The sequence below is a fragment of the Schistocerca nitens genome, chromosome 3 (assembly GCF_023898315.1).
Source record: "Schistocerca nitens isolate TAMUIC-IGC-003100 chromosome 3, iqSchNite1.1, whole genome shotgun sequence".
Taxonomy (NCBI): Eukaryota; Metazoa; Arthropoda; class Insecta; order Orthoptera; family Acrididae; genus Schistocerca; species Schistocerca nitens.
Window position 1 is genome coordinate 423,452,257 of NC_064616.1, and position 15,553 is coordinate 423,467,809.

Here is a 15,553-nt window from a genome sequence, read left to right on the forward strand (position 1 = left end):
AGAAAGACAGGGAAGTAAGACTAATATCATGAATTTTATCATATTCAAATAAGGTCTGAATGAAACAACTGTCTTCCTCTACCTGTACCCTTGCAACTAAATGATTGCTACACCAACCACCTATAAATCTTTTGCAGATCAAGACTTAAAACCAATGTTTCTGGAGTCACCTGACTGAACAAGAGCAAATGTACCCTTTTATTTATTTTCCTGACCTTTAATATTTACAAACAAGAACTAAGACTGATGTGAAAACTAATATTTCTGATATATATCCAGTGCTGGAAATCAGATTCTTACAGTGGTGAGCCAGCCCCAAATGTACAAAGGACGTTCAAAAAGTTTTGCACAATCATCTCTAATTTTTTTTTTATATTTTGCAGGAGGAGAATGAAATATTTTGTGAAAATACTTGGAACATTTAGCTATAAGTTGGTGTATAAAAGTATTTTCTTTTATTTACAGGTGAGCCATAATGGACCGTGAAATAGATGCCAGGTTGCAACAACAGTCGGTGATGGAGTTCCTCTTCAAGACCGGCGATGACTCTGCCACATCGATTCACAGGTAGTTGCTCCCTGTTTATGGGGAGGACACAGTGGATCGCAGCATTGTCCAGCGGTGGGTGCAGAGGTTTAAAGAAGGTGATTTCTCTCTACTGAACAATCCACGATGCAGTAAACCATCGACAGCAGTGAGTGATGTGAATAAGGAGACCATTGAACAAGTCATCCAAAATGACAGATGAGTGACGAAACGACAGCTTGCCAAAATGACTCGTTTGTCATTGGGTAGTGTGGTATCACTAGTACAGTCACCAGGGTACAGAAAAATCTGTGCACACTGGGTGCCTAGATTATTGACAAGGGAAATGAAAACACTGAGGAAGTATGTGTGCGAGGGTCTCAATAAGACACTTACTGAAGAGTGGAAACAGTGTTTTGACGGCATTATTACCCAGGATGAAACATGGTTGTTTTTGTCTGAACCTGAGAGCAAAACCCGACCCAAGGAGTGGCGTCATCCAAGTTCCCCTCAGAAGAAGAAACCAAGACTTTCACGGACAGCAGACCGAAAGGTGATGGCATCCTTCTTCTGGGATCAGTGTGGCGTCATTTTCATTTACTTTTTGGAACCTGGCTCCACAATTAACCAGGACCATTACTGTTTGTCATTGGACAAGCTGCGACGTGCCATGAAGACCCGCAGACCACAGCTTCAGGGTCAGCTCACCAGACTACACCATGACAATGCCAAACCCCATACAGCCCTTATGACACAGGAGAAAATCAGCAAAATGGGTTGAAAATTGTTCCTCATCCTCCCTACAGTCTGGACTTGGCTCCATCTGATTTTTACCTCTTTGGCCGTCTGAAGGTCCACCTGCACGGTAAAACATTTGTTAGTGAGAAAGACCTCATTTCCTGTGTCAAGCGATGGTGTAAAAGTCAATCCCCAGAATTTTACCAAAGTGCATTTACATCATGGAAGGAATGATGGGCCAGATGCGTTGCAGCTGATGGAGGCTACATTGAGTAGGCTCTATGTATAGCTAAATGTTCCAAGTATGTTCACAAAAAACTTCACTCTCCTCCTGCAAAAAATAAATAAGAGACGACTGTGCAAAAGTTTTTGAACGCCCTTTGTAGAATGTGCCAATATTATGATTACATATAAATTTTATTATAGTTTACTACTCAACACTTTTACAAATAGATACCACAAATAAAACAAATGATTATCATATTCACACTTTAATTATGACCCTTTCAGAAAAGTTTGACAGGAACAGTTATCATACTATTGGCCAATCAGTTCAGCAACATATACACAATACAAATATCATACTATACAGTGACTGGATGAAAGTAACCTTTTCTATAGCCAGTTCAAAATTACTTTAGGGTTGACATCTTTGCAGGAATGTGTGGAGTCATGAAGCAGAGCTGCCACACCTCACACAGAAGACGTGTGAACACTTCACTCAACGTGCACAAACTTACAGACTATTCAGTGTAAAAAGATGGAAATAGCATTAGTGAGTTGTGGAAGAGCTGCACTAGGTCCATTTGAGCAACAATTGGAACCAGTCATCATCAGTGCAGAGCGGTAGTTGTTTTCAGGCAGTGGATTCTCCCAGTTTCAGTTGTTCCTGAGAAGCCAAAAGGTATGTGACCAGAGGCCAATAGCGGTTTCCAACATATATAACTAGTCAGTGGCAGTTCATCCAGAATCTCCAAAGAGCAAAGGCCACAAAGGTGTCTGTATACAGTGCAACAGCTCTCCCAGCTAATGGAGGAAGTGAATAATAATAATAATAATAATAATATGGACTTATTCTTTTCCTCTGAGACTATCAATTCATTTAAAACAAAGTGTTTCATTCTACATAATTATCTAGTTTCGACTGCTTGCCTAATTTCAAGTGCTAATTTTCATTTTCTCATGTGTATTGCACTAACAGATCATATATGATGCTGTAGTATAATAAACCATGAGAAAATACTCCAACAAAACTGGCATACCAAAAACCACAATTGAAGGAATAATACCAGGTAGCCTACTTTATGGTGAATCTGGACGTACATTATGTGCACAGTAACCTAGGTTACTGGTATATGCTTTTTAGTGGGCTTGACGAAATTCTGATGTTCTTGCAGTATTCTCTTATATTTTGTTTCTTGTAAGACATAATGTATGACCTGTTGCTGTTATACCTACGAACATCACTAAATGTTTACTTGAGAGTGACTTAATGTCATGTTGTGTTGTGTTTTTCGTGTTTCCACATTTCTGTCCAACCCATGTATTTATCAAGCCTATCATTTCCTCCTCTTGGTCTGACATATTATGAGGCATCTTGTCGACGTCAACAACAACAAAACAGTTGGAAGAATTATCAAAACCAATTGCTGATAGCATAGGCATGTAAATGTGAGCTATTTCTTGAGTGAACTCATATGACAACTCCTAATGAAGAGAGAGATGCTGAATATTTACACTGAATAACATTTGACGAACCTGCTTCTGACATTGTTCAGTACCACACAACACAAAATAGTAATGACAGATACAATATTAACCATACAATTGCAAGAAATGAAAACATACAAAATAACAGTGTGCAACAAATGATCCCACAGGACAGCAAGACCCCTCGAACTTCAGCACAGAGCAAGCAGGCAGTGTTATACAGTGGGCCATGAATGTCTAACAACAGCAGATGGTTTCTGTGGCTGAAGGTCTCACAGTATTTGCTGAATTTGTGCCGTACCTTTCTCGTGAACCTCACTCAATTACTTTCTCTGTAGTTCTCAATCCTAAATAAACTTTGAATACACTAGATGTAAAATAATTTTATTAACATTTGACAGTCATGAAAATTATAGCTATATCTTTCATTCACCGATTCCTCAACATAGTAGAATGAGTGGTTCAAGAGAAATTTGCTTCATTTAGTTTCGACAAAGGATTTACCCGTCCTTAAGATTTTAAGCACAGTGGTAAGAAAGTTGGAATTTTTTGCACCAGCATACTTAGCACCTCACAACACGAGAGGCAGATTTTTTTGGTTGGTAGTCTAAGTCATTCTTATATTTTATGTCATGCACTTGGACTGCTAGATGCTTTCAGAGTGGGGTTCTTTATAAGGACACAAATAGAGAGAAAAATGTACTGAGAAGAAATGGTAAGTGTTCCCAGCTAATTAAACAATTTGCAACAGGAGGTTTTTAGACTTACTCTACGAATGACTGTAATCACACTTCTCTGATCAATGAAGATTTTTTGCACAAGACAAGAGTTCGCCCAGAAGATAATTTCATATGACATGATGGAGTGCACAGATGCAAAATACGCTGTCTTTCAGACGATTTGGTATTGCAGAGAGCACTGTAATATGAGAAGGAACTCTTAATCCAAAAGCAGCTAAGCTCAATCTCTTCACAGTTTGAAGTATGTGATGTTCCCAGTTCAGTTTGCAGTCTTAAGCGAAGGCCCAGGAATATGATGTGATCAACTCCCTGCAATTGCTGGTCATCAAATTCCACTATCATTGTGACTTGACTGAAACTGCATAAAATCTGTCTTGCTTAGGTTGGCAGAAATGGAGCTAACAGAAAGTCAGTTAAATGCTGGTGTTGTCTACGAACATAGTAAATTTGCACTCGTCATCCCAGCTACAGATAAATCATTAGCATAAACTGGAAACAATAAAGTATCTAGAACAGAACCTTGTGAGACTCCATGATGAATAACATCCTAGTCTGGTGCGAGAGCTATGTCCAGTTTGTAATTCACAGCTTCCAAAATTACTTTCTGCTTCCTGTTGGTGAGACAGTATTTCTCCTGGTTTCCTAATTCTCCCCCTACATTACTTTATCTGCTACACGCTAAAACAAAATTACTTCATCCAGCAGAAGTCATAGTTTTATGAAAAGTTTACCAGAGGCTTCTGAAGTTGCTCCGATAGTAAGCTTTAACAATGTATGGCCCTGTGGATTCAGTGGAAAGGTTTTTTGTTACATGTTTCTTGACGTTTTCCCAGCAAAGCAATTATTCCATCATTTTTTTGGGTGTGTGTCTGGGATATTTTTAATTCATGTTCCCATATTTTGGCTGACAACCTTTCAGCCATTCTCAAGATAGCTGCTTGCAAGTTTTTAAATCACTTTACACACTTTAGATTAAACTTGCAAGCATCAGAGGTAACACTGTTGTTGCGAGAACTCATCTTGAGAAAGTTTTAACGGTTATCAGCCGAAATATCAAAACATGAATTAAAAATATCCCAGATGCACACCTGAAAAATTATGGAATAAGGTTCCTTGTTGACTGACAGCATTAATTAACAAACTGATTTGCCATTCCACTCAAAACAAAGGAAGTGAGCTTGCAGTTTACACTGAAGAATTACATGAACCATAAAAAATATCTATAGGATTGAATTGCCTTTAGAGAGAAATATTTTTTCCACATTTCATGTTGCTGCACTAGCCACATAACTTTTGTTTGGCTTGAAGTAACCTGTTTGAATTAAACAGAGATGAGTATGTTTGTCTCTTCTAAAGCACAGTGTACATGCAAGCATGAATACTTTCTTTTTATTCTGCATTTGGGAGAAACATTTTTGACAGAGAAATGGCCAAGCTGAAATTCAGCAGTCTGGCTTGAATTCAAGTTTCATTATATTTCCTCCAGTCATTACATGCAAGCTATTTAGCAGTTAAGTAAAAAATATATTACCTGTCTGCTTTCTGCAGCTCAGAAACCTTTTCAACAATATCTGGTGCATCTTTCAGTTTCAATAACAGCTCAGCAATGGCTGATGTTTGTGCCTTATATTCTTGATTTATACTTTTCATTGCACTCTGAAAAAGAAAAATGTTTATTACAAAATCAGGAGCTTCTCTTATGTGGATAACTGACTAGGTTAGACTGGAAATCTTGGTCTGGAGACTGAAAGCACTCAGAAGTTGCTGTTCCATAATAGACGGGGCAATGGAGTGCAGGAGAAACACATGCTACATATGTAGGGAAAAAAAGAAGTGCAGATAAAGGAAGCGATAAAAGATGTGAGGGAGCTGCAGTTAACAGTAATTTACACTTGAGAGTTTATTCTTTGTTCACCTATTAATCCGGGAAAATATAACGATTTGACAGTAATTTGCTATATTTGGAGTAAGGAAACAAGTTATCTGGAAACGAAAGCATTTTGTTTAACACGTGAGAGCTTACAAAATGTGGAGGATGCCAAAGTAACCTCGACAATAAAACAGATAATTTGTATGGGGACAACAAATGATGAAAAAATAAATAGCAAAAGAAAACGGAAATTCTTTAAGACACTCTTGAACACTAGTTGCCACCGCCCAGCAAAGACAATGGGCCTTCTCAAAATGACAATTAATCAAGCCTACGTCATCTCAGATGGAGATATGCTCATGGAAAATGGAAATATGTCTTGTCAGATACAGCATGAAATACAGTTGCATAAAAGGAATACCAAAAAAGAGGATGATGGCACACACTGTTATGAGTAGAGTAGTGAGTAAACTTCAAGTTAAAGTGATTTTTGGCTTCTGGCAGAAACCACTTCAGTGCTTTTGGGCTGTGTCAATGATGACCTACAACTACAGGATTACATGTGAATGGGACAAGTCTTAATATGAGACTACAAAGTTCCGGGTGGGTGGAATACAAATAATGGAAGGAGTGAAGTTCATAGTTGTGCTGACACACACACACACACACACACACACACACACACACACACACACACACACACACACACCAACTGAAATATTGCTATGTTTTAGGGCAATATTTTCCTGAACCCTATCACAGCTACAGACGTGCTCTCTGGATTAATCCATGCTTAGTGAGGCTTTCTCATCACTGTCACTGCTCCCCTAATGTACTACCTATGTTGTGAGGCAGCATTCCAACCACTATGAAATACTTGTTACCTGATGTTAAGAAAAACTACTCAGTGAAAAAATTTGATTTTTGCATGACTTGCCATCTGCTATCTTCACTCAATAAAGGATGTAATTTCTTTTCATTATTAGTCATAGTTACAGTGCAGCATCAAATTAAGTAAAGCACTCCATGAAATTTTAAAGAATTTGCAAAGGTAGAAAGGCATTTCCTAGACTTTGTGTATGGTTCATTTGAGCTCGTACATTGCTGTGTTTGAAATGTAGATAACACATTGAAATTTTATTTAAAATTGAGAGCACAATGATATCACATTTCATTCTCAAGATATTCATTTTTATGTCCAAAGGATGGTTGCACACAGTGCGCCCAATTCTGCCCCTGCACGTCGGGAATCGTGGTCATAACAATCGTCATATTTCATTTACGGTTCACGATATCAAAACAAGATTTTTGCAAAGGATAGAACGCAAAGAGGCACTTGTGTTGTACGATAAACACTCAACTTCCTTTTATTCACTGAGATATGGAAGTAACTCCTCCACAGCAGTGGAAGGGTTGGCAGACCAGGACATGTAGAATACATCAATAGCCCTTAAGGACAACTGCGAGATCGTGTTTAAACATGTCCTCAGTACCTGGGGAGCAGCAGAGCATGAGGAGTTCACTCGTCTGCAGTAGTCAAAGAATTAAGGGACCCTCATACATTCAATATTCAGTACTGCACAATAATATTGAGCATCTGACAGCGGGACTAAAAGTTTACACAATTTACTTAAGGGGGTCTTAAAAATACTGACACTCACTGAATATATTGTGTAATGTATTGTACCGAGTGAGGATAGTACTACGCAATCAATAGCACTTACTGCAGAGACCAAGAAGCATTCAATTTACCCCAAAGGAATTTCCATAAAGAAGAGAAAAAGTAAATAACATTTATTTTGCTTGTAGCAGTTTTCAGAATTGTCAAATAAGGTCTGTTCAGCTGTCCAGTAAGCACACACTTAATTTCCTTGCAACTGTTGTCACATCATGGACATATGATCACACACATTTTCAACTAGTAATCAGTAAATAACCGTTATATATTGTTTGCAACAGTTTTTATAGTATAGAACTACGAGTACATAGAAAACAGCACATGCACATGGCAAATTACACAGCTCACTTGTTTAATTTGTAATTAGTTGTTGCGGTACTTTATGAATCTATACTCCAATGAAAGATCCCTGGTCCATTGAAATGTTTACTGGAAGCTTTCCTGACTTGTTTAATCCATTCTGCATAATTTCTGCTTTTGTTCTGCGAGAAGACAAGAAACTCAATTGCAATACATACGACTGTCACATTATCAAGTGTGAACATGTTCACTATGAAGGCATAAATATTGTGCCAATATTATTGTGCTGTTCTTGGCCTTGCACTTTTCCAGATTTGATTGGCAACATTATTGTGCAATAAATATTGAGTGTCAGGGGCCCAGGTTGTTTGCATCAAACACTAGTCAGAAGACAATGGATCAAAACACTGTGGCAAAAAATTATGGGCATCCAGCAGTTTTGCTGAAATTATTATGCAACACTCAAAATGTCAGGAAATTTTTAAATGACACAAATTTCTTTTTTCAAATCTTTGAATTAATCATAAGTTTCAGTTGCAGAACTAGACAAACAACTACATATCAATTTAGGTTTGTTCTTCAGGAGTTGCCACCTGACTCTCCCATTTTATCAGTTTCATATTAAATGCCTGAAGTGCACTGTAAATATTTGCTGTTACCAAGCATTTATCTAGCAATATCAAGGTAACCTGTAGTGTCTGACACAATCCAAACTGTGTTGTGCAGATTTCTTGTTTAGGTCTTACTGCATCCCTTAAAATAATATTTATTTTCAAAAGCTGATGTCTGTTGATCTGTTACACAGCAAAGTGATGCGAAATATTATCATACGTCAAATATACAGAAGGCCTAGTATGCAAACAATTACTTCCATTACATTCGATGTCTTGAAGGATTTTCCATGAAGTTCTTGTCACTGTATGGAACAGAGCACAGGGGGCATTAACTGTGTGCTTGTCAATCAGTTTAGCTTCTACAAAGCTGATCAAGTTGTTCTGCAAGGACTTTAGTATGTGCCAAAAAGAAATGTAACATTTTTTTCATCTTATGAATGAAGAACAGTGATTACAGTTAGCATTTTTTGAGAAGTTAAAATTGTATGTTAGATCAGGAATCGAACCTGGAACTCCTGCCTTTCATAGAAAGCTTGCTACTAATTACACTCTCTGTTTGTGTGCCTCATCTACCAACTCGAAGTCTCAACATCTCATTTACACTTTACACTGTCAGTCAAGTATCAAGTGAGTGCCAAATGTAGAGCAGGAGATCCCAAAGCATCGGTTCTTGTTAGTTACAACACTTTCAGCAGCCACAATTTGAAGCTCGTGCATGCATTTTGTTTAGTTTTTTGTGTGCTCCTATTTGGAAGTAAGCAGCAATTAATGTTTCATTTGGTTTCCTTACTTCTTTTTGTCTCAAAACAGCTATATAAAGAGGCAGACATAGCTACAGATTGTGGCCTTCGCAGGATCATGATCAGGGAGCTGGCAGCTGTTTGCAAATAGCTGGAAGCAGCAGTGCTACCTGCTAACAGGCTTCATATACCTGCAAGATTCACCAGTGATGGAATTGTAGGGGGGGTCTAATGCTGTTGCAATAAAACACAAAGCCTACCAGCTTCTGCTATTGAAAAAGTGATCTGCAGAGAACTACAAACTAATATTAAGCAGTCACCTGATGGTGGCTGGCAGGATGCCCTTAAATCTGAAGTTGTTTCGTAGGGAAGTTTGTATGTAGCAAATGGCCAAAACAAAAATCCCATACTGATGTTGGACAGGTTTTAGGCACTGCCTTCTGCTGATACTGAGACGCAGCCAATGGACACTGCTTTTCCTCCTTGAGCAGTGGTACATCCACTGTTGAAATCTAGGCAGCTACAGAAGGGAAAGAAGTGGCTGATAGTTGTAAGCAGTGCTCGATTTGTGGCAGTACGCACTGGTACACTCTACCGGTACCTCTGATGAAAAGAAGTGTTAAAATAATGTATTAAGATGTCTACATTTCGGGGTTGTGGTAGGGGGGAGTCGAGTGGAAGGTCTAAACCAGACATTTCATTGGTTCACTGATGATCTCAGCTGTAGATTCCTTGGCCTACATTACACTATCCAAGTTATGAATAAAATGAATTAAAAACATGGAAACAGAAAATGTTCAGGGAGAAGAAATCATAATTTTGAGATTTGAAAAAATTCTGTCTGAGATGGCAAAGGCCTTGTAAAATATGTTGAATGGAATTGATACTGCCTTCAAAAGAGATTATAAGTTTAAAAAATGGATAATGGAACGTAGTCAAATTAAACCAGGTAATGCTGAGAGCATCAGCTTACGAAAGATGAGACTAAAAGTATTGGATGAGTATTGCTATTTGGGCACAAAAGTAAGTGACCACGATCATAGTAAAGATGATATAAAATGCACGCTGATTACAGTAACAAAAGTATTTCTGAAAAGGAGAAATATTATTAACAGCAAATACAAATTTAAATACTAGGAGTTGTATTCTGGAGGGATCTGTCTTCAGTGCAGCCTTGTATGGAACTGAAACACTGATGGTGCAGACATGAAGAAAATAGAAGCTTTCAAAGTATGGTGCCAAAGAATAATGTTGAACATTAGACAGATACATCGAATGAGTAATGAGGAGGTACTATTGGACTAAAACAAGGAATCCATTGCCCTTTGATAGGCCACATCCCGAGGCATAAAGGAACTGGCAATTGTAGTCAATCAAGTGTGTGTGTGTGTGTGTGTGTGTGTGTGTGTGTGTGTGTGTGTGTGTGCATGCGCACGCAGAGGGGCAGGGGGTATTTGTAGAGCAAGACAAAAGGGACTACAGTAAGCAGATTCAAATGGATATGAGCTACAATAGTTATGCAGAGATGAAAAGGCTTGTACAGGACAGACCAGTGTGGAGGCCTGCTTTGAACCAGTGAAGGCAACAAATACTGCCACCGCCACCACCAACTAAAGTTGTTCCAGACAGATCAAGTGTGCAGCATACAGCAGAAATGAATTGCGCTCGAGTGGCAGAGTGTGTGTCAAATGAACATTTATTTATTTATTCTTATATGCCAGGTGAAACTCTTAAGACCCCAGAAGAAAACTACCATCAGATTAACACAATAACTAATAAAAAATTTTTGCTATAGGCTTATTTCAGCTCCATGGCCATTATCAAGGCATCTGCAAACATATGGAGTTGTTAATGCACATATTTGGGTCTACTTGTAACTAATAATAATTTTGTATTAATCTGTCATGGTACTTACGCCCATAAAACATTGTTAATACTGTCAGTGTCTGACCGGTGTGTTATGGAAGTAAGTATCACGTTATACATACAAAATTGCTATTAGTCACAATTAGACACAGACATATGCACAAAAAACTCAATATTTGCAGAGAGCTTGATAATAGTCATGGAGCACAAAAAAATAACATTGTAATAAAAAGTCTTTGAATACAGCAGCGTTTCGGCTTACTAAACATATAATGTCCTTACAAGACATCTTAACATTAAAGGCTCAGAAGTATTCAAAATACAACAAACCAGGCAGCAATTACAAACAGTAAAAAAGTAAAAATATTAGTTGTGAACTGTCAAGTAATTTCAGCAAAGTCCCAGATTTCACGTCTTCAAGCAGAAATATTAGATCTAGCTATATTTGAAATGAATCTAACTGCAAACTCATATCAAAAAGGGTAATCAGCATCAGAGGCCTTAGATTAACGATCACACGTTTCCAACAACCATCAGACTTGGATACGTGGGTCACTGAGTCATTCAATAATAGCTGAAACTTGGCAGTACAGAAGTATGCCAAGGTTATGGTAACAGTCGGCAGTGATTTTAATTTTTCCATTATTGACTGGGGAAACTACGCATACATATTGGCAGTAAAAACAAAGCCTTGCAAAGCAATACTGAACACATTGTCAGATAACTGCTTCTAACAACTTGTCTACAGTCTCACATGAGAAAGAAATGTTTTAGACCTCCTGGTTACAGACTCGATCACCTGAGTGTTACCAATTGGATGGTCACCAAAGACAAGAAACTGGTTGTGTGTTTGGTGCATCTGCTAACACATAAAAAGCTGGTACCATGTTTGGTCAAATTGATAAGACGGTTACTAATCTATGTGCAAGGTGAACTGACAACATTAGTCAAATCCAACATGTTAGATTATGCTCTCACAGTTACTTATGAGATTAAAAAGTGTATATAAATATTCACTCGCTGTCAGGTTACAGTCTATCTTACGCACATGATCATTAGACTCCAAGTCCCATTCACTGTAGTGTTTAACACTTAAAAAAGCTTCTCTTTTCAGCTGCAAATAACCCCATATATTTCCTTCAAAACAAATGCAAGGAAACTGTGGTTAAAGCTCAAAGAAGTCATAACCAGGGACAAGGCAAACACACGCCATGTAATGGAGGGTGACAAATAAGCACCTCATTTCAATGAAATCACTCTGAGAATGCAACGAAAACGGAAACTATAACACTCTCACTAAAAAAGAAAATGTAAGAAAACTGAAGGAGAAAACTTAATGGCAATTCATGCATCCATAAGAAGGGATGAATCGTACAATAATTTCAGCTACTGTCGAAAAATCTATGAGAAAATCCTAAGAAATTACGGTCAAACGTGAAGTCACTGAATGGATGCAAAACTTCCATTTTGAAACTGAAGACAGTACACAAAAAGTCTAAATATTAATTCCACAGTTAAAAAATTTATTCACACATGATGATACTACTGCTGGACACACACAAATGAGGGACATAGAAATAAACAACCTCATTACTGAAAACCAAATAAGACAATTCAAAATGAAAATACACCACTAAATTAACCCACTTCCTACCTCCAATCTACTGCAAAAAAAATCTTGTGCAGTGAGTAGTCCTGCACGACTGGGGAAAAAAAAGGGGGGGGGGGGGGGGGCAAGTCATTACTGTTTCAAACAATGGATGCACAAATTTACAGGCAAATATCACTAACATCCTTCTGATGAAGAACACTAGAGCATATTTTAAGCATTACAATTTTTCCCTTAATTTACATCTATGGTCACAAACTTTTTGTTAACAGGTTACCGATTTCGGTCAATGAGCATCATCAGATCTGCAGCAAAAAATTAGAAAAAACATAAACATACTCGCAGATTGGCTACAGCTTAAAAACAATACATAGATCATAATGAAAGTACTATTGACAAATATACGCATTTGTGCACTTTTAAGTATGAAGAGGCATACCTGTTTTATAAAAACAACATCCTAATGTACTGCAGCCATAGTGGCCCCGTCAAATGTTAACTGCAGAATCAGCACCAGCATCGCCAAATATATATAAATGACATCATATGCACGGGTCATGTTGTCAGTAGCACTACTGACAAAACAAGCTGCTGTACAGTAGCCACAAGCTGTTCGTGTTGTAAGTTCACCAGATATTGCTAATGTCGGCATACACTAGTTTTCAATAATTAATTGCACAGCAAAAGTAAAGGGGGATACAATAGTTGGCGTCTGTAATGAGCTTATAGTGCACATAAGGCATTACAGTAATAAAAAGCAATGAAAAAGAACACGACAAAAGTAAGATTGTTAAAAAGAGGAAGAGTTAAGAAACAGTAGTTGACATATGCTCTAGTGCCAATATTCTAGAAAACGACATAAATAATAAACACCTTTGATAGTGCACCGGATAATATAAAACAACCATAAAAGAAATTGCTAAAGAAGCCACAATGACAGAAAATACAGTGCTGCACATAATCGGCACCCTCTGTTAGTGCTAACACCAGAATTCCGCATAGGCTAGAAGTGGTTGGAGGAACGTGACCGCCAGAGGGCCCCTCGTACCTGCGGCACTGTGTTACAAGAAAAGAATGATAAAATTCTGTAACAGCACATGACTCAACTTATCTGGTTAATGCAGTCTATGAAATGAACAGAGAAGGAACAAGAAAATACTAAGAGTCATGCGTAAAACGTAATAAAATGAAGTAATACGCGAGGCACTCGATACTAGATGAAACTGTCAACAAACTCAGAAAACTTTTCTGAGTTTAAACACTTCTGCTGCCCAGCAAACTCCCCAGACATGAACATTATTGAGCATATCTGGGAAGCCTTACAACATGCTGTTCAGAAGAAATCTCCACCCCCTCTTATTCTTACGGATTTATGGACAGTCCTGCAGGATTCGTGGTGTCAATTCCTTCCAGCACTAAGTCAGACATTAGTCAAGTCCTTGCCATGTTGCGTTGCAGCACTTCTGCATGCTCGCGGGACCCCTACATGATATAAGGCAGGTGTACCATTTTCTTTGGCTCTTCAGTGTATGTGAATGTAATACAGCAGAAAACTGCTATGGTTCGTACAAAATGCCCTCTGCCACATACTACACTGAAGTGACAAAAGTCATATGATACCTCCTGATATGGCGTCAGACCTCCTTTTGCCCAGTGTAGTACAGGCAACTCAATGTGGCATGAGCTCAACAGACCACTGAAACTCCCCTCCAGGAATATTGAGCCATGCTGCCTCTATAGCTGTCCATATTTGCGAAATTGTTGCTGGTGCAGGATTTTGTGCACGAACCAATCTCCCAATTATGACCAACAAATGTTCGTTGGGATTCCCTTCAGACAATATTGGTGGCAAAATCATTTGCTCTGATTGTCCAGAATGTTCTTCAAACCACGTGCAAACAACTGTGGCCCAGTGACAAGGTGCACTGTCATCTATAAAAATTCCACCACTGTCTGGGAACATGAAGTCCATGAATGACTGCATATGATTTCCAAGTAGTTGAATATAACCATTTCCAGTCAATGATCAATCTATTCCATGTAAACACAACCCACATCATAATGGAGCCACCACCAGCTTGCACAGTGCCTTATTGACAACTTCGAGTCCACAGCTTTGAGGGCCTGCACCACACACTAACCCTAATATCAGCTCTTACCAACTGAATTGAGACTCATCTGACCGAACCACAGTTTTCCAGTCATTCCAGGTCCAAACGATATAGTCATGAGCCCAGGATAGGCACTGCGGGTGATGTCGTGCTGTTAGCAAAGGCGCTTGCGTCAGTAGTCTGCTGCCACAGCCCACTAACACTAAATTTCACCACACTGTCCTATCGGATACGTTCCCCGTATGTACAACATTGATTTCTGTGGTTATTTCAAGCAGTTTTGTCTGTCTGTTAGCACTGACAATTTTACGCAAATGCTGCTGCTCTCGGCTGTCAGCAACTGTGTTGCCATGGTGAGAGGTAATGCCTGAAATTTGATACTCTCAGCACACTCTTAACACTGTGGATCTCTGAATATTGAATTCCCTAATGATTTCTGAAATGGAATGTCCCATTCATCTAGCTCCATCTACTATTCCATGTTCAAAGTCTATTTATTTCCCTGAGTACAAATGACAGCTCCGTCAATGTACTGCCCTTTTATACCTTGTGTTCACGATACTACTGCTATCTGTATATGTGCATATCGCTCTCCCATTACTTTTGTCACCTCAATGTAGAAGACTTTAATTGTTTTCCACTGCGTATTACAAATGTCAGCTGTGAGGTCTAACTACACATAGAATGTTTAAAATAAGGGAAAGGCAACCACTCACCTTTAGCGGATGAATGTATGGAGCACAGGAACTTGCAGTGGCCACAGGAGTGTGCATTCGGGTGTCTGTGTGGTTGTGCATACTTTTGCTAGAAATACGAGCAAGTGCTCGAAAGCTAGTGGGACTGTCATTTTCTCTTACATGTTTCTGTGCTCCAAGCATCGATATGCTATACCTGAGTGTTGCCTTCTTCTAATTTTACATACTGCTCCATCCCAGAATTTCTCACCATACTTCAGACAGTGCAAATTTCTGATGAAATTACAATCAATTCAGTTTTCTGGTTATTCTTAGTAACTTTTAACTACCACAACCGGACCAGTAATCACCTAAACA

The 15,553-nt window shown here is 38.5% G+C and overlaps 1 protein-coding gene across 1 annotated transcript in view; it reads right to left on the minus strand.

Annotated features, from left to right (window-relative positions):
* LOC126248366 (dolichyl-diphosphooligosaccharide--protein glycosyltransferase subunit 1) overlaps positions 1-15,553 on the minus strand; it is an 87,109-nt gene that overhangs the window by 9,472 nt on the left and 62,084 nt on the right. Inside the window, exon 9 of the mRNA XM_049949293.1 lies at positions 5,245-5,369. Coding sequence (XP_049805250.1) covers positions 5,245-5,369 — 125 coding nt within the window. The remainder of the gene's footprint in view (positions 1-5,244; positions 5,370-15,553) is intronic.